General features: G+C 38.6%; 1 protein-coding gene across 4 annotated transcripts in view; it reads left to right on the plus strand.

The window, feature by feature from the left end:
- The first annotated feature begins 302 nt into the window (after positions 1-302).
- The window catches only part of camk1b (calcium/calmodulin-dependent protein kinase Ib), a 36,736-nt gene continuing 10,198 nt past the window's right edge, over positions 303-26,840 (plus strand). Inside the window, exons 1-4 of one of the 4 annotated variants that reach the window (XM_030729787.1) lie at positions 303-507; positions 2,310-2,322; positions 6,270-6,383; positions 24,071-24,202. In XM_030729787.1, the coding sequence (XP_030585647.1) occupies positions 2,312-2,322; positions 6,270-6,383; positions 24,071-24,202 (257 nt within the window). In that variant the 5' untranslated portion in view covers positions 303-507; positions 2,310-2,311. Of the gene's footprint in view, positions 508-1,327; positions 1,342-2,309; positions 2,323-5,782; positions 5,869-6,269; positions 6,384-24,070; positions 24,203-26,840 lie in introns of those variants that run through there. The other 3 variants (XM_030729788.1, XM_030729789.1, XM_030729791.1) reach the window with 3 other exon arrangements.

Raw genomic sequence — 26,840 nt, forward strand, 5'->3', positions numbered from 1 at the left:
GCGAAACTCTCCACCGTCACTTTCTTCTGCTGTGTACATAGTGCCATCATGCCGCCTCCACCGAGGGGATGAAATGCTCATAAAGCCTCCCTAACCTACACGTGGAAGTCTATGAACCACAGAGCTTTGACTGTTAATGCCATTACATGCTACAACCATGACTAACTATGTAACCACTAAGGATTGTCCTAATTATCCCAGCTACCATCAAAGCAGCACGCCGACACCGGATCAGTCTTTTATTGCAGGTGCGTGAATCACGAGTGCGCGGAGGGAAAGAGGGCGGTGACCATTACGCCTCCACCGTGAAACCATTCACCTGTGCGCCACAAACTCGGGCGGTGATTGGTCCGCTTCACCGTGGCCGTCCATGCCCTAAGGTGACGTCAGGAGGAACGCTGCTGGTGGAGGTTACCGCGTGCAGACTCAGCGGGAGCGCTCCGGGTTGGAGAGACGGCGTGCGGCTCGTGGCAGCGACATCGGACCTTAGTGACAACACATTTTCAGGTAGGACGGAGATGCCACACGAACTTTAATTCTGACTCCCACCCGCCGAGAAAAGAGCAGATAAGCGGTTCAGCTCGGTTTCTCGTCGGGGTTTGGACGGCTGCTCTCTCGCACTGAGCGCTCTGTGAGGGTAGCCGTCGTTAAAGGGCAGTTTGGCTGCATTTACCTCGCCTGTGAGGAGTTGGATGTGTTTTAATGACTGTTTTACAAAAAACAAAAAAAAAAAAAAACCCAAGCCCCTGGTTTTTAGCGTTAGGCTCCTGAAGGTAAACAGCAGCCGCCGGTCGCGTTATATCCTGCTATTCACACAAGAGGACCTCTGTGTAACTAAAGCTGCTTTTTCGAAGATCAGATACCATTTGACATGGAGATTGAAAACATAACTTTTTATCTTCGTCCACTGAAACCATATACAACTAGACTACTGTGTAAATGAAAGCTGAACTTATAGTCTGTCTACAAATAACGGTACGTCAGGAGGATCCCTGTTATTAATCTTTAAAGCAGAAATGGCGTGATGATTGTGTATCAATAAAAATTTAACGTGGTGTGTGTTTTACTAGGCAAGTGTTTTAAGTAATTTTAGTGTTACCACTTCCCTATTTTAATTTAATTGCTTTCTGTTTCTCTGTGGTCTTTTTTTTTTTTGTACTCGCTGTCTCTCACTTTCTTCACACTCACACACCTCCTCCCCTCTTCTGGTAAGAAGTCCCCTTACCGTTTGATAAGCTCACCTTAAGAGGAGATTTGGTGTGCGTCATTGGCAGCAGCTGACCAATCAAGACTGCTGTTAGAAAAATCTCAACGTGTTTGCCATACAAGCAGAGGATGGAGGTATGGATGGGGCTCCATGGCAGTCAGTTGACAGCTGCTTTCTGAATCGAGGAAACACAAATTGGCTCTTCCTTTCACTGGCTGCGCTTATGCTTCTAAATCTGTTCCACTTGGCACGCTGTGGAAAAAGAGCTCGCCCACCTCTGAGGAGGATTCTGTCAAGTTCAAGTGTTTGACCTTATGAAACTTGTTGTTGTTGTTGGATGAAATATGTGAATGGAGTTTGTTTTGTCAGCAGTGGCATTGTTGTCGGTGTGCACTAGATTCCTCAGAAAGAACACCACTTGATTTCCAAAGAGCTAGTAAAGATAAACAACAGCACATGTTGGAAGTAAGATTGTGAAATTTGATCCAAAACTCGAACAGCTGAACTATGAAAAAGACTGTTTTGTTTTGTTTTTTTAAATACAGATTTCAGACTGCTCATGAGACTTAAAAACACCGAACGATCATATCTTTACACTGTAATCTAGTTGGCTTCTAGTGAATTCAGTCTCGTTTAACAGGAATGCATTCCTCTGACGTGTCTTTGATGAGTTTTTGTTCATACTTGATGGCAAAATTCCTCATAGTTTGCCATAGATGGTCTGCAGAAGCATGAAATAATAGTGATTAATCTGAGCTAAAATCAGTATTTCTCAGTCTTTAAAGAACAAAATAAAACCAACTAAGAGTTTGCTAGCATTTTTATAGAGACACCAGTTAACTAATTTACAGAGCTCTGTTTTCTTAAATGTTAATTTAAATTTTTGACTTCCTCTTTTTTTTTTTTTTCCCCATCTTTTGCATTAATTTGTCTGTGTGTGTGTGTGTGTGTGTGTGTGTGTGTGTGTACGGGTGGGTTGCCAAACATTTTAACGGGTTGCAGAAAGTTTTTTCGCTCGTGCCATTTTGTCACATTTAACTGTCGTCGTATGTTGTGTGTGTGTGTGTGTGTGTGTGTTTCTTCTGTCCACTGCGCATCACAGGAATGGGAAACCAGTGAGTACAGCGACTCTCTCTAAATCTTCAACGGGGGCGAATGCTGCATGTCACCTACTACTCAGGGAATGTAACTATGATATTGTGCATTTTTCCAATCTCCAGCTTCTTTAGTCCTGTTGCTTCTTTTTACTCGGTTGAGCAGCTTATCTTCACCCTCTGGCCAAAAGTCATGCCATCAGTGGACGTTCAGGAGCTTTTTTTTTTTTTTTTTTTTTTTTTATTCGCTACGTGCTCATACAATATCATGCATGTGTCTTCCCTCTACTTTCCAACATATGTAAGCTTTGCCCCTATTTTGCCCTTGCGTGTCTGAAACATGAACCTTATTCTGCTGTTTATAGCATTTGCCTGTTTGTTTGTTTTTTAAAAAAAACAAAAAAAACAGACACCCTTGCTCATGTCTCACTGAATTAAACTCCAGTGGCTTGAGACGTGTTGCTTTGGTATAAAAGTGCTGTGAACAAGATTTAGGTGCATGCTGGCATTTGCTGCGTAAAGCTACCTTTAGAAAATGCAACCACTGGCAAGCAACGGTTGATGCATATATGGATTTAAAATGACTTTGATGTTCAATATCACTTCTTCTCAGTGCATGAATTAACATGAATCTCCATATGAGCAAGGTGAGATGCTACAAACAGGCAGCATGTGAGAGGCGTTTTCACTCCTTTCTCTGGCTTCATGTTCTAACAGTCTTTTGCTGTCTTGCAGTTAGCTCGTTTAATGACTTCATATATTTTTTTGCCTAGAAAGTACTGATCAAATACTGTATATGGCTAAAAGTGCAAGTAGAGCTTTATATTCAGTTGAGCAGTATTCATTGTTCAGTCTGTAAATGAAAATGGGGTTTAACTGTTGCTTCTTTAAAGTATATTGTATGAAGATCAGCTTTTTAATCAAGCAGTCATGAACGTGTAGTCACATAGTTGTCATGAAATATTTCTTTGCTGCTCATTCGTGATTTGGTTATAAAGTGGACCAATTTTCTGTCATATATACTGTCAAATACCAGACTTTCAGAAAATGTGGCCTGTGTGTGTGCAAGTAATCCCTGTGAGCCACAAGCGCGGGCTTCAGATTGATTTTGGTTCTGTATGCTGTCAATGAAAGGGGATATTCTTAATATGGCCATCATATCAGCAGCTCAACTCACCTGCTGTTCAAACCTCTGGTTTGTGAGGGGTAGCCAATCAAAGGCACTGGTATCAAGGGCTTCACTTAAAGGTAGTGGAACAATAACATTGTGTTTTTGGAATGTGGATGAACTGAGGGGTTGCCTGCAAGGATTATTTTGAATTGTGAATCATGCAAAGCTTTTGTAATAGCGGCCAGGAAAGAAATATGGCGCAATAGATCAACTTTATGTAATTGTTTCAGCACTACAGATTCAAAGTCCTGGCCTGAAGTTACTCCAGGTTATTTTTCAGTGCAAACACTGAAATAAAAATTACTAAATGGCTCCACAGTTAGTCTGCTCTTATTTGTTGATTCTTCACAGCAGTAAAGGACCAGAGGCAGTGTAACGTTAGATTTATCAGCAAAGCATTTACACATGGTTAACTGTACTTCCTTTTACAGCTTCCCTCACTTTGCATGCTGGTTTTCATGTTTAATTTAGAGGCACTTCCTTTTTACTTCATCTGCTCTAAATAGCACGACAAATGATGTAGTGTAGAATGACTCATATGGATTTAAATGTTAACGGTAGGCTTTGTTCCTCCCAGCTCTTTTCGTTGCATTGTTCCTTAGATTTATATCAGATGCATGCAAAGTTTTACATGAACAGATACAAAAAATTTGTATCGAAAATCAGTACAGAGTTTAAAATCAGACAGTGCCTCCTCTGATGTTATGTGTACCTTATGTCTGAGCAAGCTATTTTGATATTCTTAAACCAAAGTAACCAGAATGATTTCCAGTTTTGCTGCCACCTGCCATTAGACACTAAAGCAATTTAGATGCTCAGATACCATAGCAGCTCCTTCGGGTTTCCATGTCGACATGTATGAAGCCGACGTCTGGCGTTAGCGACGTTAACACGAGCGTCACCGCACGCGTCTGTGTGTCTGTATGTGTGTGATTGTGTGAAAACCCCTGGACATATGTGAAAAAAGAATCTTTGACTTCATGCTAGGGTGTGTATGTGTACACCAATCAGTGCTTGCAGCCAGAAGAGGCCATGGCCATTTGTTCTGAGATAACTGCAGTGTTAAGCCTCACCTTGTTTATATGACTACATGCCTCTCAGCATAAAATGAGTTGATTCTGAACTAATTGGAAGATGATTAACTGTGCTGTTATATCGCCTTTAGCAGAATAACACTCGTCCAGTCCAGAACAATATGTTATATCATCCCATATAGACAGACTGTGAAGTTGCCAGGCAGGCAGCAGGAACAGAGGAGGAGTGAGGCATGCTGATATGAACAGGGCTATTTTAGTCTTTGAGATCTTGAGGCACTTTCTAGGTTTAGATTATGATAGCTGTGACAGCAGGGTCCTCTGTGATCACTCCCACTCTTCAAAGTGTGGTGAGGACAAACATCTGAAAGTTAACTTCTGGTGTGAAAAATGAAGTGAGAAGAAAACAGGAAGAAACAAACATTGTTTCGCTGATGACTGCTTTTTATAACTTTTAATGGTAGGAGTATATTTATGCAGTGCTTAATATCCCAGCCGGGTATGTGAGTGTGAAGCTAATTTGTTTGACTTCACTTAACTTGTTTGATGCTCAGGTTTAAGTAGTTAAACACACATAAGCTGACATTTCATGGACATGGGCATCTGAGTTTCAGTTCTTCACAACAATGTGCTTCTTCCGAGAGGCTCATCTTAAAGCTAGACTCAGCCATACAGCGCTGCAGTGCGTGTGTGTGTGTGTGTGTGTGTGTGGGGGGGGGGGGGGGGGGGGTGTTGCTGTTGCTGCTGCTGCTGCTGTTGCTGTTAGGAATTTATTATCCTGACTTACATGATCTATATCCGTAATACAAGCAGAGTTTTACGCAGCTCTGCTGTGGTAAGAAGTTATGCACTTGAAGTTAGTTGAACTTATGTATGCAGGACATACAGCACCAACTGCACTACTGCAAGTCACACTATAGTTTACTTATTAACCTAGTAGATACTGGATTTGGCTTTTGGCCCACTATGCCATAAATTCCACTTTGTTGATTATAAATGTTATTACACATGACTGCGCTGACGTAACTTTCCACAGCCTGTCTGAATAAACATGTCTATATATTTGGAGCTGATCCTCTTCACTGTCCCATGTTGAACCTACAGAGCATTGCTGATACTGTCTTTTAGGTACCACTGTGAGTAGCCCTTAAACAGAATCACCAGACTTACACAAGCAACTGTGACCAGATATTTACCTGTGACAAGTTGTTTTTTTTTGTTTTGTTTTTTTTTAATTGTGTGAAAACGGTTCTAAAGAAGAAACCCTGTCAACCACACCAGACACATGCAGCTATTGGTGTAACACAGTGTTGCAACTGTTTGCCTGTAGTTGCAACAGATGTAGTGGTAATTTAGAAACTGGTAAGTTTATGCTAATTTGTTACCTGAAAGTTTGAAATACTACTTTCACTACTTTTTCTGTATTTTTCATACAGTTTGATTGTGGTAGTCATTTAGTCAGTTACTTTATTATGGGACTTTCTGCTTCAACTGATGTTCTTTAATAGACACCCACCTGGCTAATGCAAACCCCAATAAATCAGCTAAACAACTAACATATTTTCAGCACCATAGCGCCGCGATAATGCTTACATAGTGATGCGACCTACATTTGGATTTTTCAGTGTTTAATCCAAGTGATATACTGTAGATGTAAAATAAATCATTAGAGAGATGAGGTCTGAACTATCAGTGAAGTATTTATGGAAGTTAAATGCTGATATTTACGAATATTTTCTCCTCATCCCCCTTTTCCTCACTAGCATTGTTTCTGAGCGTCACGACAAGAAGATGCCACTGGGTGAGGACTGTCATGCCTGGAAAAAGAAGACCACTGACATAAAGGAGAAGTATGACTTCAAGGATATCCTGGGCACGTAAGTGTGTCACCACCATAGTGCTGAAATCCTTTTTGTTGCCAGTTTGTGAGATGTCTTTGTCACACTCTGGGAGACAGTACAGTACCATGAACTCATAAACAATGTGTTCTTTAATACCTCTCTGCCCACTTGTCTCACATGGACAAAAGGCAGAAATATGCACCTGATGCACTTGTCTAATTTGGTCTAATTTTAAAAAATGAATATTTATGTATTTACCTGGTAACTGTTGCTGCTCAAAGAATGAAGGAACCATAGTTTGTAAAGAGCACTCCGCCCTAAATATATTGAGAATAGGCAAGTTATGCAACCATCTGCCTTAAAAGGGTTTTGCCGTATTTTGCAAACCTTCAGCTTCATGCTGGGCTGCTCTTGTGAATGTCAGGCTTTTAGTTTTGTGAAACTGAAGTGGTCCACCTTTTGTTTCACCTGCCTAACTCTCTTCAAAGTATTATATCTACTCATAATTACTTGTTGTATGTCACACAGATTTTTTTGGACCCAGCATCTACTGTCCTCAGTTGTTCCTCACCTGTCAGGGCCAGTGGCTACATTTATCTGCTGTGTGCAGTCTATATGGTTATCAGCAGCTGAACAAATAAATGGATATATGGAAAACCCTGTAACTGATGGCAGATGGTATAGTTCTCTCAGACAAATGGGGAAAAAAAAGGGTCACCAAATACACTGGAGATGTTCAGTATACCTTGGCAGCCTGCCTAAGTAAAGCCTGTGTATGAGAAACACTGCCGTGTCACTGGTATCCTGTTGATCTACCTCTCTGGCACAGTGTCAACAAACCTGCCACAAAGCATTATACTGAGTCACTGATCAGCTGCAGCTCGTCTGTAAATGAATACAATGTTAGACCTCTTAAGGGAGTGTATTTCATAGGAAAATACACAAGGTAGACACACAGCCTCATAACCTTCCATGGAATTGAATAAACGTGTCTAATACAGTATCAACAGAAGCCCAAAATGATACTCTTGAGAAGGATAAGCATTAATGCAGGTTTAATCTGTTGATTTATGTCAAATTTTTCTTAACTTACCTTATAACCTTGAAACTCTGAAGGGCCTCTCAACAAATTATCGCTATTTTATACACCTGAATATTTTATACAGCAAAAAGAAAAGATTCAGACAGATAAACTACAGGCAAATGAAGATGACATCATCCCCTATTCCCCTCTATAGTGTTTAACTGTGAAACTTGTTTTGGCAGTTTCAGGTACAGTTACGCTGTAAATTTATGGCCCACTGTTCAAGAAATCAAGCCTATGTTCAAACTACAGAGCTGAATATCTGTTTTTTTCCAACACATTATTATATGAGACTAATTACACACAAAAATATGTAACAATCTTGGATTCTCATTTCTTAGTCTGTCAGCTGTGTCATTCGTGTGAAACACTAGAAAACGAGGTGGTACCATTTTGTTTTTAAGTTTTTACTTGCTGTTGTTTTTCTGAGTTTTAAAGTACTGATCTGTCAGCACATTGGGAATAAACTTAGGGCCGTATATAAGCCCTTTTTGCTGGTTTTTCTGTTTCTCTGAAAATTATTTAAGGTGCGTTTTTATTAAAACACCAGCAGTCCTTACCTAAATTCCATATTATCTGTACTTTTAGAGAAGACTTTTATATTGTGGAAGGGTTTAGATGTAGTTTTCTGAGTTCAGCTTTGTGCTTGTCTCCTTATTAATGTCCTGTTTTTCTTGCTGCCGTGTAATCTCTCAAAGTGTGTGTGTGTGTGTGTGTGTGTGTGTGTGTGTGTGTGTGTGTGTGTGTGTGTGTGTGTGTGTGTGTGTGTGTGATATGACTTAATATGTCTCAGTATGATTTATTCGTGAGTGTTATCTCCTTTTTTTTGCCCATAGAACATAATGTTAAGTTGATTCATGTTTTCTTATTTTTATTTTGCTGGAGAAAAAAATGTGAAAGTGGCCACTTTCAAGAGTAACTCATAGTATGAGAAACATAGAATGCATATAAATCATAAATGTTCAGTTTATAATTTATTCAAATGAACATGATTGCATGTGTTATCAGTTCATCTCAAAATGGTCACACTTGATTTTTGAGGTGCAAAATGGCATCCTCACTGTTTGGCATTTGTAGAAGCTTAAATCAATCCTGACATTTCTTAAGAGCAGCTTTAGTCTGTGCTGTATAGTATGCAGGAACGTCACTGTGGTCGCTGTACGGTACACTAATCTAAAGCCAGATGTGATTTGGCTCTCACAATAATGCAGTTTATCTCATTATCAAGACGTCAAGACTATTTCTGTCCTCCTGAGTTCATGCTGGGGTTGAGATGGTCCTTCTGTCTAAATCGTCCTGCTGTCACTCCCACTATGAAATGTTTTCCCAGCTTATCAAAATTACTGTAGCAATTTGGATTCCATTTTTTGCCTTAAAGAACATATTTTTGTGTGAATGCCTAGAAATGCACTTGTAACATTTAATCCCTATAATAACTCCTGGTTGCAAGCTCATTAATCATGGATGCTGAGGGTCATAAGACAGGATGTTTGTCTAAGGTGTCTTACTTAAAGCACTTTTTCCATACACCCACATCCTTGTTAGTCTAGGATTAAGTTGTGTGAACTTAGATGAAATCTAATCCAAGGTGAAACTTAAGCTCGTTTTGTTTATAAAATGTCTCCTTGCTCCATTTATCTCAAGAGTGCACAGAAGCAGGAATATTGTCCAAACCCAATAAAAATAATTCAAAGTAACTTAATCTCAATGACAAACTTCCAAAAAAAGTGAAAAGTGAAAATTATAGTGCTTTGATTTGATATCTGTACTGTACTGTGAAGGAGAAATTACAGCCAAAATAAAAAGATGCCAAGTTACCTGTGACACATTGCAGAAGCCCTGATCAGAAGCCCCCCCCCCATGGTTTTCATCATTTTCAAATTAATATCTATCTTTTCTGTCTTTTTGCCTGCACTTCATGTGCATAAACCAAAGTTCCCAGCTGAGCCTGGCTGATACGCACATACATGAAAATGCTTTCCCATCCTTTCAACCCTCTCATTGTCATCCCTCCAGTTCTCCACCTGCCCCTGGTTTGGGGCTGAGCTTGTTTATGGAGAGATCACTGGCTCAATGCATCACTCAGCTGTTTGCCACATTCATTTGCCTTTGCTGGATTGTTGTCTTGGTAACAACAGGAGACACTTTCCATAATGGACTCAAACAGTCACTATGGAAACAAAGTTTTTGATTCGCTATTAATAATCCACCACCGGGTGCATGTGTGTGCTTTGTGCATCAGACAAACTCACTTTCTCTCTTCCTTTCTTTTTTACATAGAAACACAGAAAATTTGACACACATACACCTTTCTCTGAACACTCATGGTTCATTTGGAGCTTTTCTTGGTGATATTTTGACCACGAAGGGGGATGGTCATTGATGTATCACCATCAGTATTAAACCGTGTCTCAAATAGAATTCATATATATACCTGTCCTGAATTTGCAGAAACATTCAGTAAATGTAAATTGGGTGTATTTACTTGACTTATTTTGTGTTAGTCATATTTGTTTATTTCCTTCCTGGGCCTCCAGTGACACAGATATCCAATACAGTTAGTTTAGGATGTTTAGGGTGCCAGTACAGATACTGTACCTTGGCTTTAGGTTTATGCCATTACTGAATACTGATACAGTTCCAGTGTACATTAACAAGCTGTGTTCCTCACTATGAGGTAAAGACTAGTAATCATTCTTTTATTTTTCAGGCAACATCAGGCTCAACTTAAACACTTTTAGAAAACAAATTTAACAGGTAAATACAATAATATAAATGTACTGAATTGCATTTTTTTTAATCAAAATAATACCAAACAATGGTACTTATCAAAAATACAATTTGTTTCAGTTGCTCATACTTTTTACACTTTCACTCTCATGTCTTTCTCTGCTCTTTGCTTCACCCTGTGTATCCCTCCCTGCCAGAGGTGGGAAGTAACAAAGTACAAATACTTGAGTAGAATTTTCAGGTATCCGAACTTGGCTTGAGCATTTATTTTTCTGAAAACCTTTTACTTTTACTCCCTACATTTTTACACACACACACACACACACACACACACACACACACAAAAAACCTCTTTGCATTTTCAAAACAGACTCATTACTTTAGGTTTAAGACATTTGAGGGGAGTTATTTCACATCACTGTGCACCTTCAAACATCTAACTGATTTGAGCCTAAACAGAGGGAACAATAAAACATAAGACAATCGTATTATGTATCCATTACTGGTGCTTAGCGCATGCAAAGAGATGAAAGAGGCAAAACCATGTAATTTAAAACCCATCATTGACAACTCTATACTCAGGGGTTAAAGTGGGTCAGAATGAGTGCAGATGTCTGTAAGTTGTGGTTGCGGTACTTCGACATCTAGCTAGTGCTACAGAAGACGAACGAGCATAAATGGAGTAACATGTTGTGGCAGGTAATTTCAAATGCAATGTGTCTAACAGCTCAACAAATATCAGCAAACACAGAAACTATGTGCAGTTTGTCACACAGTCTGTCTGCTAGCTGAAGGTACAGCTGCTGTGTTTCCCAGAGTGAGAGAGAGAGAGTTCAGTCAGAGATGGAGAAAGATGTAAGAAAGAGGAGAGGGAGAAGAGAGGTTAAATTTAAAAGTAAGGACTCCTCAGTGACATCTGATAAACTGGAAATTTAAGCTTACTTGTCCTCATTTTTCAATCACATCTGTATATGATGTGATATTTAAGTGTAATAAAATTTTCCTAACAAGTGTAAACTCCAGTATAACAAAATGGAAAAATGAAGACAGAGAGAAGAGATGAAATGGAGAGCACAGTCAACAGCTCTTTTATTGTGGTCAACTCACTTGACCACTGTTTGCTGGAAATCACGTAGACGGTTACAAACTACTAAAAAAAAAAAAAAAACAGAACTAGTGGTGCAGCATGTTTGAAAAACTGTTAACTCCCCTCATGCTATAACAATGCTTCTGATGAGTGACCTGATAAATATAGAACTGAATTAAATACAGCCCTGTGCAAACATCAGTTACAAGTACAATTTAAAAAAGTTGGTTCTTTGCTAAGTTGTCTGTTATGTGCAGACACAACACTGGTTCATCCCTTGAGTTAGGTGTTTTTTTTGTTTTTTTTTAAATGCTTGAATGATTCATAGGTCAGTGTTAAGAGACTTAACAAACAAAAGCATGTATCTGAAAATGGTGAGGTACAAGAACTGGACTGAAAATGAGTGAAAAAGCAGCCAATGTCCAAAGAAAGACTTTGTAAGACCTTCAGAAAGCCTGGAGAACTATTTCTCAAGACCACTTTTTAAAAAGTCTGGCTCCTTGGAAATAATATAAATTATGGGGAAGCGCTCAAGCCTTTTGCAAAGTACTCTAGATCAGCCCCATAAAGTGTCCTTTTGTCACAGAGGCCCCATCCAGCTATCTGATCAGTATCTGATTTAGGTATCCAATCAGTACATCGCTCCTATAAACCACATAACAGTGGCATGCATTTGTTTTTTACTGTTAATCCCCAGCTGCAGGCGCATGTTTCTGTAATCAAAACAGATGGGGATTAATAAAAACAAGCAATGGCACTGCAATCAACTCAAATCCTCCCTTAAGTTAATACCCCCCCAACCCCCCTCTCTTACTGTTTGTGTCCAACCCATCTCAAAACTTACACCCCTGCTGTCAGAAAGCCAGCTCCGTTTTTGGCTCCACACCTCTATCACCTGCTCTCAGTTTCCTGGTTTCAAACTGTGTTCATTGTGGACCGGGGGATCCCAGTGTATCCTGCTGCCCTTTGATTTTCAGCTGAAATTAAAGCATTCATTATGCAGGATTGAGGACACACAGCTGAACATAAGAGCATGCTGCAGATCCTCTTCAGGGTTATTGTTAATCACATATAATGTATTACAGTTACATTTATAGTTCAAGTTCTGGTTACATAAAAAGCGCACTGTCACCGTTATCTGGAATTTAATAAAAGTGGGTATATATTGCTTTGTGTTTATGAAGCTACACATACACAAAATCAGTTATTTTGATTAGATAGTTTGAATTTCCTTGTCCGTCCTGGTGCTTTCCTAAGCTTTATTTCAAATATTGACTCGCACTGCCCTCTCTAGCATATGTTGGCAAGCATGTGTCATCAGTCAAATCTGCCTGGGTATACTGTTCAGTGTCACAGTTCATGTATTTGGAACATGAACATTGTCATTCTGTAGTAGATTATTATAAAGACTGTTCAACTTAATGTAGAAAATATGAGTGAATCTGCTTGCATTGTTAGTAGTGTTTTATTTGAAACTCTTTCTCAGTGTGTCAAAAACTAGATGACCCTGTTCTGTTATGTCCTTTAAATCCCAGCATCCTGCATCAATTCACTTTTTCCTCATTTCTGTTAGGATGTTGACCCTTTCAGCATAGTGCCCAGAAACTTCTCTTTTTAAAAAAGAAAAGAGTTCCCACACTCAGCCAAAGGCTTTGAGATTTCTTTACTGATGATAAACTGCATAAATGAACCATGCTGACTTTTTTTTGACATTTAAGTGGCTGCATATGTTCTCATGCCACGAGAAGAAGAGGGGAAATTCTTTGTATTTTTAGCCCAAAAAACATTGCAAAACACAGAGGAGATAAAGCAACAAGAGACTGGGCATAAGAGGAAGTCGACAGTAAGAGTAGGAGTGCGTGGTGTAATCATCTAAAATCATTACAGCTGATGGATCGGCCCCTTCCTATCTCCGTCATTTATGTTCAATGGTGACCCAGTGGCCCTGGCCCTCGCTGTTCTTATGATCTGCTGTTGGCAACAATTGATTTGGTAAGAGTAGTGTTTTTGTGTGTGTGTGTGTGTGTGTGTGTGTGTGTGTGTGTGTGTGTGTGTGTGTGTGTGTGTGTGTGTGTGTGTGTGTGTGTACGGGTGGGGGGTGGACAGGCACAGAGAGTAAAAGGATTCATAACAACAACACTTGTTTTTCTTTTCTGCCCTATTGTGAATGTTCATGAACACATGCAGTATGATCATAATAATCAATAAAGCTTCTCTGTTTCTGTTATCTCTTGTTGGCCTTAAGCTCCTCCCATCTAACTCGCCACCACTGAGAATGAAAGAGGATCCATTCATCATTTCTCTTCTCTTTTAACTAAACAAGGAACACAGATATTTTTGTGCATTAGACTTCGGAGTGACTTGGGCTTCTTTCAGTGTCTGTTTAGTGTCTACTCAGTGGATAACATACTAATATTTTTAGCATCATGAATGTGGATTTCTTTGATATGAATATGTGTTGCTGGTGATTTCAGTGTTTCACTGAGAAACAAGATTTTTTTTGTTTTTTGCCAATGCTGGGACACAATCTGTTTATGAAAAAGGGAACCTTTTGCTCCACTTGTTCCCGCACACTCATGCCCCTCGGCTATATTACACGGGTTTTAACACTGATTTGCCACTCTATCTGAGGGCTCTCTGCTTCTGAGTGGAAAGGTTCAATAACTCGGCACTAAATGTGTATACGTCTGAGTGTAAGTGTTTATTTGGGGCACTTTTGCTCATAGATGCACTTGTGAATGACTATAGATTGTATGACCAGAGATGAAGCTTTGGCGCTGCCTTAGCATCAAGTGTACTTACAGCAAATTATGATAGGATTACCTAGCAAGACCATGGAAAAAAAAATAACTCCTAGTCATATGAAATATTATAGTAGTTTTGGGGACATACAGCAGGCCTATGTCCAGATGTAAGATGCATTCACAGAAAGTAAAATGATACAGCAGTTTACACTCTTTACAGTCAGGTTTCATGAATGTGCTGACTGTTATATAAAGTCCTCACCCATTCAGAGTTTCATTATTGTATGGGTTTATGCTAGAGTTACACTAGGGAAAACAATGGTTGGAGACCATGGCACAACAATTAACTTGTGATCTTGTTCCCTCTGAAATGGTTGCTTCGAAGACAGGAACCAGGTATTCGACCACACACAGAGCCAACTGCGATCTTTAAAGCGACTTTGGTCCATCAAGACCGTGATAAAACAGCAATGAGGTAGAGTCAGTCTGCTCTCAGTTTGCAGTTGGATGGGGTCAGGTTGCAATTACATGTAATCTGTTTGTGAGACATCTGCGAAAATCAGATGTGTTGCGATCTGCATACACAGAAATTCACATTAACTAGTTACTTAGAATCCAGCCAGACCCTCATAGATTTGAAACTGAAATTCAGAAATTCCTCCACAATCAGTGACATAGTAGCTCTGTATTGTAGCAGTTAACACATTTGCCTAACATGATCTCTGGTTCAAGACAGGGAAGAGACACAAATCCCTCAGAGGTTACACCACGAAGGGCATCTGGCATAAAAAAAAAAAAAATCTGCCAAATCAAATATGTGGAGCCATCTACTGTGGAGACCCCTTGTGAATAAGTGAGCAGCTGAAAGAAGGTTCTCCACAAATAGTGGCGTAGTTGCTGCAGGGTGGCAATTTAACTGCAAAATGACATAGACGATGAACAACCTTACTTTTATATAGGAGTGTAACCAGAATACAGCCAGTTGTATTCCCGAGAGATGCATCGCAGACAAGTTGCACTCATCCGCGCAGACTGTTTCAGGTTGAATGCAACATGTTGGCAATCTGTCTGTGTCGGTAATTAGACAGCAATTATTTGCATGTCTTTGTCTGAGAGTGATTGCAATCAGTCCGAGCAAGACTGCAATTGTTTGAAGGTTGCATCCAACAGGCAACCTGTGCAGTCACTTTGCAATCAGAAGTGGTTGCCCAGAAGTTGAGTGTGCAATACCCTCAGCCTCAGTTGATTGCGGCATATACTTGGAATTGATCAAAAAGATATACCATATCACTTTGTGATGCTATTGAATCCATATTGTGACAATTTAATTGCTTTGTTGCTGTGTTGTGCAGTATTTCCAGGTAGTAGGTGACCAAAACGCCCCATGACCACACATCCATGTGTCAATATATTTATAGTATAAAGTGTAGTGTTGAGGTTCAGACACACATAGAATTTGAATAAAATTTAGCACAGACTGGCTTTTACTACTTTTCTGCATGTGAAGTTGAATCAAACTAATTCAAAATGATGATTAATGAAGCAGTTCAGACAAAAGAAACAGCCACCTTTATGGAGCAGATGAGTCTCACAGCATGAGAGCTGCCCCACTTCATGTATATTTCATCTCTGTGCTTCCTTTTTTTTTCTCTGTCCTAACTCTCTCATCTCTCCCCTTCATTTACCACCGTATTTATCCCATCGTGTCCCCATAATAGCACTTATTACAACATCAGTTTTTAATCTTTCCATAAACCCCAAATGTCTCCATTTTTCTGTAACGTTATCCCTACATAGACACCACTGGCCTATAAAAAGGACTTTTTTTTTTTTTTTACTTGAGCCTGAGCTGCAGGATGGATAATATTAAATCTTCCTTCATTTAAAGTAAGTAAGTGGATAGGCCTGTGCTACGGTATTAGAAAGCAAAGCACAGGACAACACCATTACTGTGCCCTTGTAATAGTGTCTCAGACACTGATCTCACCAGGAGTTATGTGTAGAGGTAGTGGCATGCTATTCTCTCTTTCGATCTTTTTTTGTCATCTGGCTTATTTCCTCTTCTCCCTGTTCTTTCAGTTTCACATTCCAAAAATAATAATCAAGTGGGACTGATTTTTGCATGCTAAATATACATTCATGGAGACACTAGCAGCCATAGCACCGATCAGCGGGGTTTAACCATTCCTTGGAACAATGACAGTTTAGAACCATTTCCAACTCCAGCACAATCCTGAAAATCCATCCCTGCTTATGGCACCTTCAGCCCTTCAGCCCTGCCCTGACCTAATTCGAACAGAAGTCTGTGTCTCAGCACAGCACAGCTCAGCATGGCATAGCCTGCAGTTCCTGGAACGAACGCACATGCACACACAGCACACACACACACACACACACACACACACACACACACACACACACACACACACACACACACACATATATGCCTACTGTCTGGCCCACTTAGGCATCTCCATCTGCTCATAGCAATATATCCCCCTAACAGCTTTTAGTACACTCACAGGCTTGTCATGTACATCTTCCCACAGTCTTTATCCATTGTTATAATCCTTTATTGCCCATATTTCTCACATTTCAAGCTGTCCACATATCAGCAAACTGGCTTGAAAAGACATTCCATGCTCTTATTATCTCCAGTCCAAGAAATCCGTAGGGATGCATGTTCTTTGCTGTCTAGCTTAATTACACTCCACTATATGACTTGGTTGGGGATTTTGCTTTCATGTATGTGCTTCAAAGCAATTCCTGCCAGTAAGTGGACTTTAAACAGTGGAAAGTTTAATCTATTTTTATTTTAAATGGAGAATAAAGCTCTGGTAGTAACTGAATCTAGGCTTCTAGAAAGTGAGATTGCAAAGAACTTAGGGACACAAACAGTTGCTCTATGATGGCTGTGTACATATTTAATTTTATTTTATTTGGGTAACAAAAAGACAAATAATACAAAATACAGGAATAATTAAACCAACATTGCCACCTATTAAACATTCATGAAATGACCATAGGGTATCCAGCATAGCCCCATTCACTGATCTAAGTAAGCACCCAGGCTTACTTAGCGATACGATTATCTACCGGCAGAGAAACAGGCACTTCGAAGAGGCTCTGATGCCAGGGGACAATGTAAGGAATCGTGTGGGTTAACACATCCAACAACCAAACATTTTGACTTGTCTGCTTGCAACTTTGGCATAACTGAACTTGGACTACAAAATCGCTGCGAGGAAAAAAATGGCAGATTCACGAAATTGGTTAGCCAGAAGTCCATGACCTTGTTTAGTAGTTCCACAGCAAATACTGTGACGTAATAGACAAGAAAACGTAAGAGGGAATAGAGAAAGCTGAACACACTGCAAGGTATGACCCAAAAAGAATATAAAGATTTCTAAGCAGCACCGGGAGAGAATAAATTTAAAATTTCTGCACTCCTAGACACTCAAAGTACACAAAAAATATATATATATTTAAGGGCTAAAAAATTTACATTTACATTTACATGATATGTCCACTTTAATATTTTAAAAGTCATCACAGTGATTTTTAAAATGGAGTAGTGTATAGTGTAGTGGTTTACACCTCAATTTGATCCTGGGAGGAGATGCAGATCCCTGTGGGGTTGTATCAGGAAGGGCATCCGGCGTAATGGGTTCTCACATAAAACGTGGCTATAAGGCAGTGTAGATTGTCAGTGGCATAATAATCCTCTGTGAAGGAAAGATTCTCTCTGCTTTTATGTATTATGTATGCAACAAACTGATCATTAATGATGCCAGCACATATGTATTTGTAGATTTACAGCTGTTTTAATTTACAAATAGTACTCCCTACCCAAACTCAGAAAATATGTTCTGTTGATGGTTCATCGGTGTTTGATGGTGATCAGATGGCCAAATGTAAATTGTTAATGTTTCCTATATTTAGATTTACAGAGTTACATAAATGTTAGGGTTGTAACTTAGAGAGGACAGAGAAATTGTGGGATCACTGTCTACCTGCCGTCACCATACTCAGACTGACAATAGTATGCACTTTAAGAGAAATATTTGTCTTTTAGTTAATTGATGAGGTCACTCTTGCCAGTAGCTCTCCATGTTGCTCTGGATGTAGCTGTCTGGTTTTCTTAGTATGGTTAGTTATTCTTTCAGTGTAAAGTGCACTGAGGTATTCAGCTAGAAAACATAGTGAGGAATTACTAAGATGAACGTGAACAAAACATCAGTAACAGTAGGTTATATTTTTAACCAGTTAAAAGTAAATAAAGCCCCTTTCCATTAAACATTTGTCATACACTCATACGTATTCATCCTCAGCTATTTCTCACTCGGTATGATATAGCAAATCAATTCTCATCACCACAGGAAGGTTTAATATTGCAGATATGTAACTAAACTCAGAGAACAAAATTCAAATATATACTCATCGTGCCTCTGCACCAATATAATGCTCCATTAGTTAGTATTAGATGCAGAGAGAAATGGTCCTCTTTCAGAGAGAGTGAAAAAATTTGGAGGCTAAAGGGGGGGCTTTAATGTGGAAGCTTTTGAGTTTTCTATGGCCTCGACTTTCTGATTTCTTACTGATTTCTTTCATTTTCACTCCCTTTTTTAATTGCTTGTTAAACTTGTTGGTTAGGTTTAGGAAATGATTGCCATTTGGGTTAAAATACACCCCTTTGAAAATTGACCCTTATCCACTGCCTTTAAATGTGGTGCTAAGTGTCCATATGTGGTGTGTTGAAAGTGAGAGACGTGTCTTGATATTGTCATAACCTGCTACATCAGGGCACCAGTGACAAAGGACACCTATAATTTTGAGAGACCATCAGCCTCATCTAAATGGTAGTATTTTACACCCTAGGAATGAATATGGACTGGCAAAAAATCAGTTGATGCAAAACAGTATGCTGTAAACCAACATGGGCAGCATTATTAACTCGTGAGGTAGATATGGTTAAGAGGAGCTATATTCATAAAATTTGTCCTGACATCTTTTGTGTAATGTTGCTGAAAGTCAGACAAGTATTTTTCAGTGTCTCAAACTTTTCTGTCTGCCTTGGTGGGGGAAAATAGTCATTATAGAATTTAAATTGCTCTACCTTTTACGGTTAAACATCACATTTTACTGTGTTGTATTCTTCTGCTGTGCTGGTATATGTGTATCAAGAGTGACTATGGTTTGATTGTGCAGATTGTCATATTTGGGAGGCCCACAGAGCAAAGATGGTCTTTTTTATGTTTCAGGTCCAGTATCACAGTTGGGTATCTCTCAGCTCTGATTGGACCAGATGGTCCTTCCCTATGTCTCTCTGACCTTTCCACAGTTACAGTTTTGTCATCTGTTTACATACCTTCCCGACCAACTTCTCAGCAGGACAGATGGCAAAATTATAGAAATAAGCAATTTTTTTTCCAGGAAAAATAAGTCTATGGCAGATAGTTAGAGAAGATTTGTATTTCTAAAGCATCATTGCCATTGAAGGAGTACTTCCTTGGCAAGTTTTATTTATTTTTTTAAAACAAGTTACTTACTTTTACTTAATTTTAAAAATCACATGTTCTTTACACGTCTGTATCATCACAGATACCTTTATATAACACAACAGACAGTAACAAACAAAAGGCAAAAAATGTTCTCATTAAAATCGGAGGCTGAAGGGACTGCTGACATTTGAACCTTATGAGGAATAAAAATAAAACAACATCTTATCCACTTGTTTGGGTGGAGTGTGAAATGAACAGAGACTGTGTTTATGCAAATATTTGAACTATTTGAGGCATACATGTGTATATTTTATTTTCTATATTTGACTATATACAGTATGTCTATATTTAAGCTCTTGTGCAAAGTATTTGCATAGTAGATTTCGGAGAAACGCCCTACCGTTTGTATAATTCCAAGCAAGCTTTCAGTAAGGGTTTAGTGGCTAATAGCTATCCAGTTATACTATGTCAGTGTGCCTGTGTGTGCGTGAGGGTGAGGGGAGTGAGTGTATCCTGTTTCTGGACACAGTTCCCATGGTGCCGATTAGAACGTCCTGTTTGGAACAGGAACAGCTCGGTAAACACAGTTGTTTACCTTATAATCCAACTCAAACCTTGGCTAGGATTAAGCTTTCAGCAAACCCACAACACCGCTCTACACCCACTACATATCCATCCTATCTATATTCTTTGTATTTTCTTACCCTGCACTGTCCCAGTGGCAGAGACATCAAGCAATGCTCAAGTAATTTACTTTAAAGCTATTGAATTTTGTGGTATAACAAGTAGTTAAGGGTTGCTGCTACAGACTTATTTGGTCTGGCCTGTGTGGTGACCAGTGCAGAAGGCAGTTTGCTGACCTTGTCTGTTTCTGCTATTTTTATTGCACAGTGGCTGTCAAGTCAGCTACTCATTGAAATTGTCATTCTAAAGGCGAAAGCTCAACGACCAACACAATGAAAGTTCCTGATATTCAGAATAGCAGGAAGTTTCTTATGCAACTACATGAAAATGATGTCCAGTATTGTTTTGTGATGGGAAGTCAGGAGTATGAATTTTTTGTGTGGCAAAATGTGGTTAAATACAATTATCTCAGGTTGTTTGAAACAATTAAAGTGAGGCAAAAATGCATCAGAATTACGACAAAAATGTGTTTGTTTTGTAATCTTGCAAAACAACAAATAAAACAAGCCTAAGGTCTGTAGTTAAAGACTGTGTGAACCACTGACACATCCCAAGAGTCCTTTGGTTTGTCAGTGGAAGCATGGAGAATGTCAGCTGAATCCTCCAGATGCTGCAGAGGAATTTGCAGCAGTGACAGCCTCCTCCACAGAGCTGGATTTCTGCCAAAGCTAATGGCCTTTCTGCACAATTTTCACTTTCTTGTTGACACGTGACCACAAAACCTTCCTCACAGGGTAACTCTTAGTTTCATCAAGAATTGGGTTCAAGGTTCTTTTTAGTTTTGTGGTTAAAAACACGAGAGATCTGCGTGTGAATCACTCTGTATACAAAATATGTTGAAGAACCAGTTGTTAAATATATCTAAGCTATCTGATCTGTTACTGTTCATTTGCTATCTTAATGACCCATCTTTATACAGACAAAAATAAATAAATTGTGAGCCCTGTATTTGCACATTCTATTTCTTTAAATATAAGCAGGAAGCAAGCAGTTTCACTTTAGTTATTTTTTAAGGAAACTCTTACCAATGTTATGCTGTGTGCACCAAAATGAGGATATCATGTTAAACTTGACATGTCAGAACACATACAAATTACAAAAAGAAGAGAAACACACGTGAGCTGAAAAGACCTGCAGGCAACAGCTATCACTGATCAGTGCACGTGACCTTTGCCAACACTGAACCCCTTTATGGAAAATCCTGATATCCTGAGCCATAATCTACATTAGGTGAAAACAGTCTACCTTGCTATAATTTAACATTGAAATTTGAAATGTGAATGTAAATACAATTTGCAAGGTTTTTTTTTTTTTTTTTTTTGGTTTTTTTTTTCTTCAGAATTCAGGGAGTTGCTTCTTTTTCAGGTGTTGCTGGTATGAAACCGTTCAGTCCTTCATGTTTGTCATTAATAATGTGTCTGTAAACCTCCTGACTGAATGGTTGTCCTTCCTTTCTGTCTACACAAATCCAGAGAGATAATAAATGATTTCACTTTTGATTGGCGCTCTTATTGAAATTCTAGACCTTCCTTCAGTCTCAATACCACTGGTTTTAAGAAGGCAGGGACATGTTTGAACATGTTATTGGCAGCCAATACTGACTAGATGGCAGATTGTTCCAAAAACAAACACTGTTCACTGTCTGTGACTAGTGTAATGTGAATTATGGCTTTGAAACACGATATCACAGGAATTATGAAATATCTGATGTGCAAACTTGCCTCTAAAAATACACATTTCTCCAGAATTCAGATTTTCTTCAGGTGAAGTAATAAAAAGAGTAAAAAAAATTAAAAAAGAGGTTTGTGTTTGTTGTGTAATGACACTTCTAACTCGAGTGTTGGAATAATAAAAATAATGATTTTATTTAATTGTTTTCACTGTTATGATAGTATACTTGCTGTGCAGCACTTTAGTCCACGTCCGCTGTGTTTAAATGGGCTACATAAATAATCTGACTGCACCAGAGAGTGATGACCTTGTGTAATAAGGTTGATTTTTGGAAGAACGAACATTGTAAAAGTTCATAAAATCCCTTCATATCAGTTAGAATGATCCAGTGTATTCAAGAGTATTGAAATTAATCATTTTACTTGTCAAACATGGTATCATTAGTTTTTCATACCATACTTATGCATTACACATTGCAATAAGAAATTTATTCAGTGTTTGTGTTTCATATAGACAGTGTGACATTGTGTCCATATCATTGATTGCTCTAAAGTCTCAAATTTATCCAACAGTAGTACTTAATAGAAAACCAGATATATACCTGACATTACCCAGTTCACAGAAACATGTGAATCTGTCTCATCCCAACAGTCCAACATGTGTTGTAAACACAGCATAAGGTCACGTGTATGGGATACACAGATGTTTTGCTTTGGGGCTAACTACCAGGATTCTTACGTGCTATTTCAGTATTTCACTCTGTCTTTCCTCAAGAAGTTCTGTAATCAAAGTGTACTAAATAAATAAAAAAATCAGAAAGGCCCCAGTTTTAATGGAAAGACTTTTTTTTTTTTTTTTTTTTTGTTTTTTTTTTTTGTTAATTGTGGTATGTGAACAGCTTAGAGGGATTAGTAGGCCTAAATAAATCAATACCAGATCAGTAACAGGAACATTATGTCATTTTTACATTGCCAGTGTTTTTCAAAGCAAGCTGATAAACAAAACATTTTTGTTTAGTCTGTCATTTAATTGTTTTGTTTTGTTTTTGTATTAAAACCATCACAAATCATCACAGTTTGAAACAGTTATGTATAGTCACATTACACACAGACACCATGTTACCAAATCTTCCAGGGAGGACCACCTAAGAACCTCATTCTGATTAGATCAATAGAATGAAAAACTGAAACATTAGACAAGAAACATGTAACCTTATTTCTGTTGTGATTTCTGTGTCGAACCCTATTTTTGTGGCCCATGGTTTTCATACAGTTATTGAACAGCTTTGGAGCTGAGTCAGAACTCTTTGGGCCTTTGTCAAAATGCCAGAGGTCCACCTCCACTCTGAAACGGGTCATGGGAAAGTGCTATTATTCTTTTGCTGCTCTGAGTTCTGATACTTGTTTTGATTTTTCTGGGTAGAGAAACCAAGAGAGAATGAAGAAAAAGAGGTGTAATGTTGTTTGTAGAAGGCTGTTAGATTTGTGCCGACAGACAGCATTACATGGGCAAATTTATAAGTTTTTATGATATTAATGGAGTCTGATCCACTCACATGGAAAAGCTACAGAAAAAAGTGTCCCATACTATGATTTACTGTTAAAAGTGGTCCCTTTCACATTTTCTTATACAATTTAATGTTTACGTCATTCAAGGTTAATTGTTATAATAATTGGGCATGTTGAAAATGCAAAGGATGTGTTTTTCTTTGAGTTTTTTCTGTTTTTTGGGGGGTTTTTTGTTTTCTCCATTTGTTTATATGGACTCACACATATACTCCATTATGTAATATCTGGCAATGCAAACAGGAGCCATCCAAATGATATACATCATCTGATATACAGAATCATATGAGTCAGACTTTAAAATTTTTGGCCTATATCAACATTTGTCACTGAGATAAACCTTGGTATTTAATACTGGTGCTTCCAACTCGTCCCACCAGATTGTAAGGTTTCCAGAACTTGACTCAGCATGCCAAAGACTTTGGGAGGCAGCTGATATTAAAAATAAACACAATCTGGCATCAGCAGGCTAAAATTTATATTAGCTCTTAGATGCTAATAGCCAAGAACTACAAAAGTTAGACCAGTTTAACATTAGAGTTGGAGTTTCTTGTTTTCTGTACAGTGTCACTGACACATGTGAAGAGCTCTATCTGAAGAAACGGTGATAAATAAACTAAGGTCTGACAGACTGACCCGTGTGTGTTTGTGTTTCAGGGGGGCTTTCTCTGAGGTGGTCTTGGCTGAGGAGAAGAGGACCCAGAAATTGGTGGCTATCAAGTGTATCCCCAAGAAGGCCCTAGAAGGCAAGGAAAACAGCATTGAGAACGAGATAGCAGTACTGCACAAGTAAGTGGACTTCTATGTCAGAGAATTGGCTTTAATAGGCCCCACATTGCTTCATTTAATGAAGTTTAAGGAACTACAAACTCCTTATTTTGAATGGAATTTGTTTGGAAACATTAGAGAGATCAGAAATTATTTATAAATATAGAAGATTAAATTGTTAAAAATCTGTATTTTAAAGCAGTGCACAATGAATTAGGAAGCTGTCCAGTTTGTGTTAGTGAAGATGAGAGCAAATAACAAAAGGGGCAGAAAAGAAGGTAGGCTGTGGCATTTAAATAATGGTCAGCTGGTACTAAAGGGCCCAAATTGTCCCAAGAAAATATTCCCCACACCATTACACCACCACCAGTAGCCTGAACTGTTGATGCAAGGCAGAAACGCTCACCAAATTCTGACATTACCAAACAAAAGTTGTATAATGTTTGGTATATTAAAGCATATATATATATATATATATATATATATATATATATATATATATATATATATATATATATATATATATATATATATATATATATATATATATATATATATCCATCCATCCATCCATCCATCCATTTTCTTCCGCTTATCCGGAGCCGGGTCGCGGGGGCAGAAGCCTAAGCAGAGAAGCCCAAGCTTCTTTATTTATATATATATAAATATATATATATAAATAAATATAATATGGGTGTGTGTAACATATTCTCATCATGCCACCACTGCTTATGATTTCATTAAAATAAAGATTTCATAAGACTTAAACCCCTGACTTTAAGCTTCTCCTGGCAGCATACACGTGATATTCAGTCATTTACCTAGAAAACTACTGCACATAGTTCCCCTTCACCCATGTCACCCACAGGTTTTCTTTCCACCTGAGAAAGTTGTATAATGTTTGGTATATTAAAGCAAGTGGCAGTTTCACGTTTTGTAATTGTGACGCTTTTCAAATGTGCCGTTCTTTAGATGCAGGGAATTACAGGCCACAGTGAAAATGGCTGATCTACTTTGGGTCCCAAGTTATTTTTAGAGCTCTTGTTGCCTGGGTTACAGGAGACACACAACTCTAGCCAATATACAGCTCTGATCCTTCCTGAGGTGAGGACGGTGGAATGAACGTGGTGGGGGTTAGTTAACAGTTCGGGTCAAATTTTGACAAATGAAGTAAACTGAGGTAAACTTGGACTGAAAATCAGGTCTTGCTCTATGTGAAGGTTTCATGAATCACTTTAACACCCAGTGGCACATGGAGCTGGGGACAGGGTCTTAGTGGGGAGCATTTAAACAATTTATAAATATACATTTTCATAACGCTGCACTAATGTTAGCATAGCACTTTGACTCTTTTATATGTGGCATTGTACTACAGTACCACATATTCTGGGCCTGAGCTTGTTTATATATGCCTCTTTTTTTCATAACTTTTATTTGTGGATGCAGCTGTGAGCTGTGTTCAGTGTTAATGTTGCTTGAAGTGTTTGCGAGCCTGTGCAGTGATTTCCACTACAGAATTCAGTCCATTGTTAATGCAGTGCAACCCGAGCGCTCAAAGATCACTTCTATTTTTATTTCTGATTAAACCTTAGTTTTTAGTTGTGAGGAGTTTTTCTAGCATTTCCCAAATTGGCTATCTTTTGTTGCCCCTTCCTAATTTTTACCTCCACTGTTTCAAAGAAAAACTCGAGGTATCATCATAGCTTTGGCATTGGTGGTGGCTGTTCCACAAAACTTTAATGTTGGCTGTAACTTGAGAGTGATGTGACCTAGGATGTTCAAATTGACACCATAGATGCATACTGTTCATGCTAGACCCATCACATTTCACACACTTGTATAGTGACTTTACTATACCCCACCGAACCCTCACCCAGGTTTTTCAGAAACAGTGTTATAGGTCATGAAATCACCAGAATAAAATTACTGTTTAACTCAAACAGGAAAACTAGAGCCAAGATCACCTGAAGTATCAAAAAACAAAACTGATTATGTATGTAAAGAATGAAAATCAAAGGTCGCCACTACTCCTATAAGACCCTTTCTCTCACTCTCTACGTTTTACTCTTCTTAATAAATAATTTAACAGCACAGGGGAATAACACTGAAGCAGAGTAAACCTGCTGTTTGTTTATGGGTGTGGGACACAGCTGTCACATGAAAATGTTGTTCATTTTTTTAAACTTTCTGCCAGTACGTTATGTGGCCCACTCTCTCTGCTTCCACTCTCTGTGAGGCCAGAGCCAGACCTGTCATCTTCAATGACTTGTTATGTCTCACTGTAAATTTATTGGGGCTTATTTAATGCAATGCAGTCACTTATTTGTAACTATGAATCATATAAAAGAGATCAGTGTATTGTCAATTGAGTGTATAATCACCAAGCCAGTGTAGGAATAACTCTTTCCTGTTTCTGTTTTCTCTTTTTACTTTATGTTACACTGGCTGTTTGGCTTTTCCTCCATTTTATAGGCCAAACATTTACCTAAGCACAGACATTTGCAAATACAGTGACTAATCATACTCTCCAAGTCACTTGTAGTTGTGCCAGTCAGAGGAATTTCTGTGATGTTGCTCTCGTACTTTGTTTCAAATCTGAAAAGAGTTCCGGAAAAAGCTAAACGTCATACCTTAAACATGTCTTTGTTCATGTGGCTAC

Source organism: Archocentrus centrarchus, chromosome 5 (genome assembly GCF_007364275.1).
Source record: "Archocentrus centrarchus isolate MPI-CPG fArcCen1 chromosome 5, fArcCen1, whole genome shotgun sequence".
In the NCBI taxonomy this organism is placed as follows: domain Eukaryota; kingdom Metazoa; phylum Chordata; class Actinopteri; order Cichliformes; family Cichlidae; genus Archocentrus; species Archocentrus centrarchus.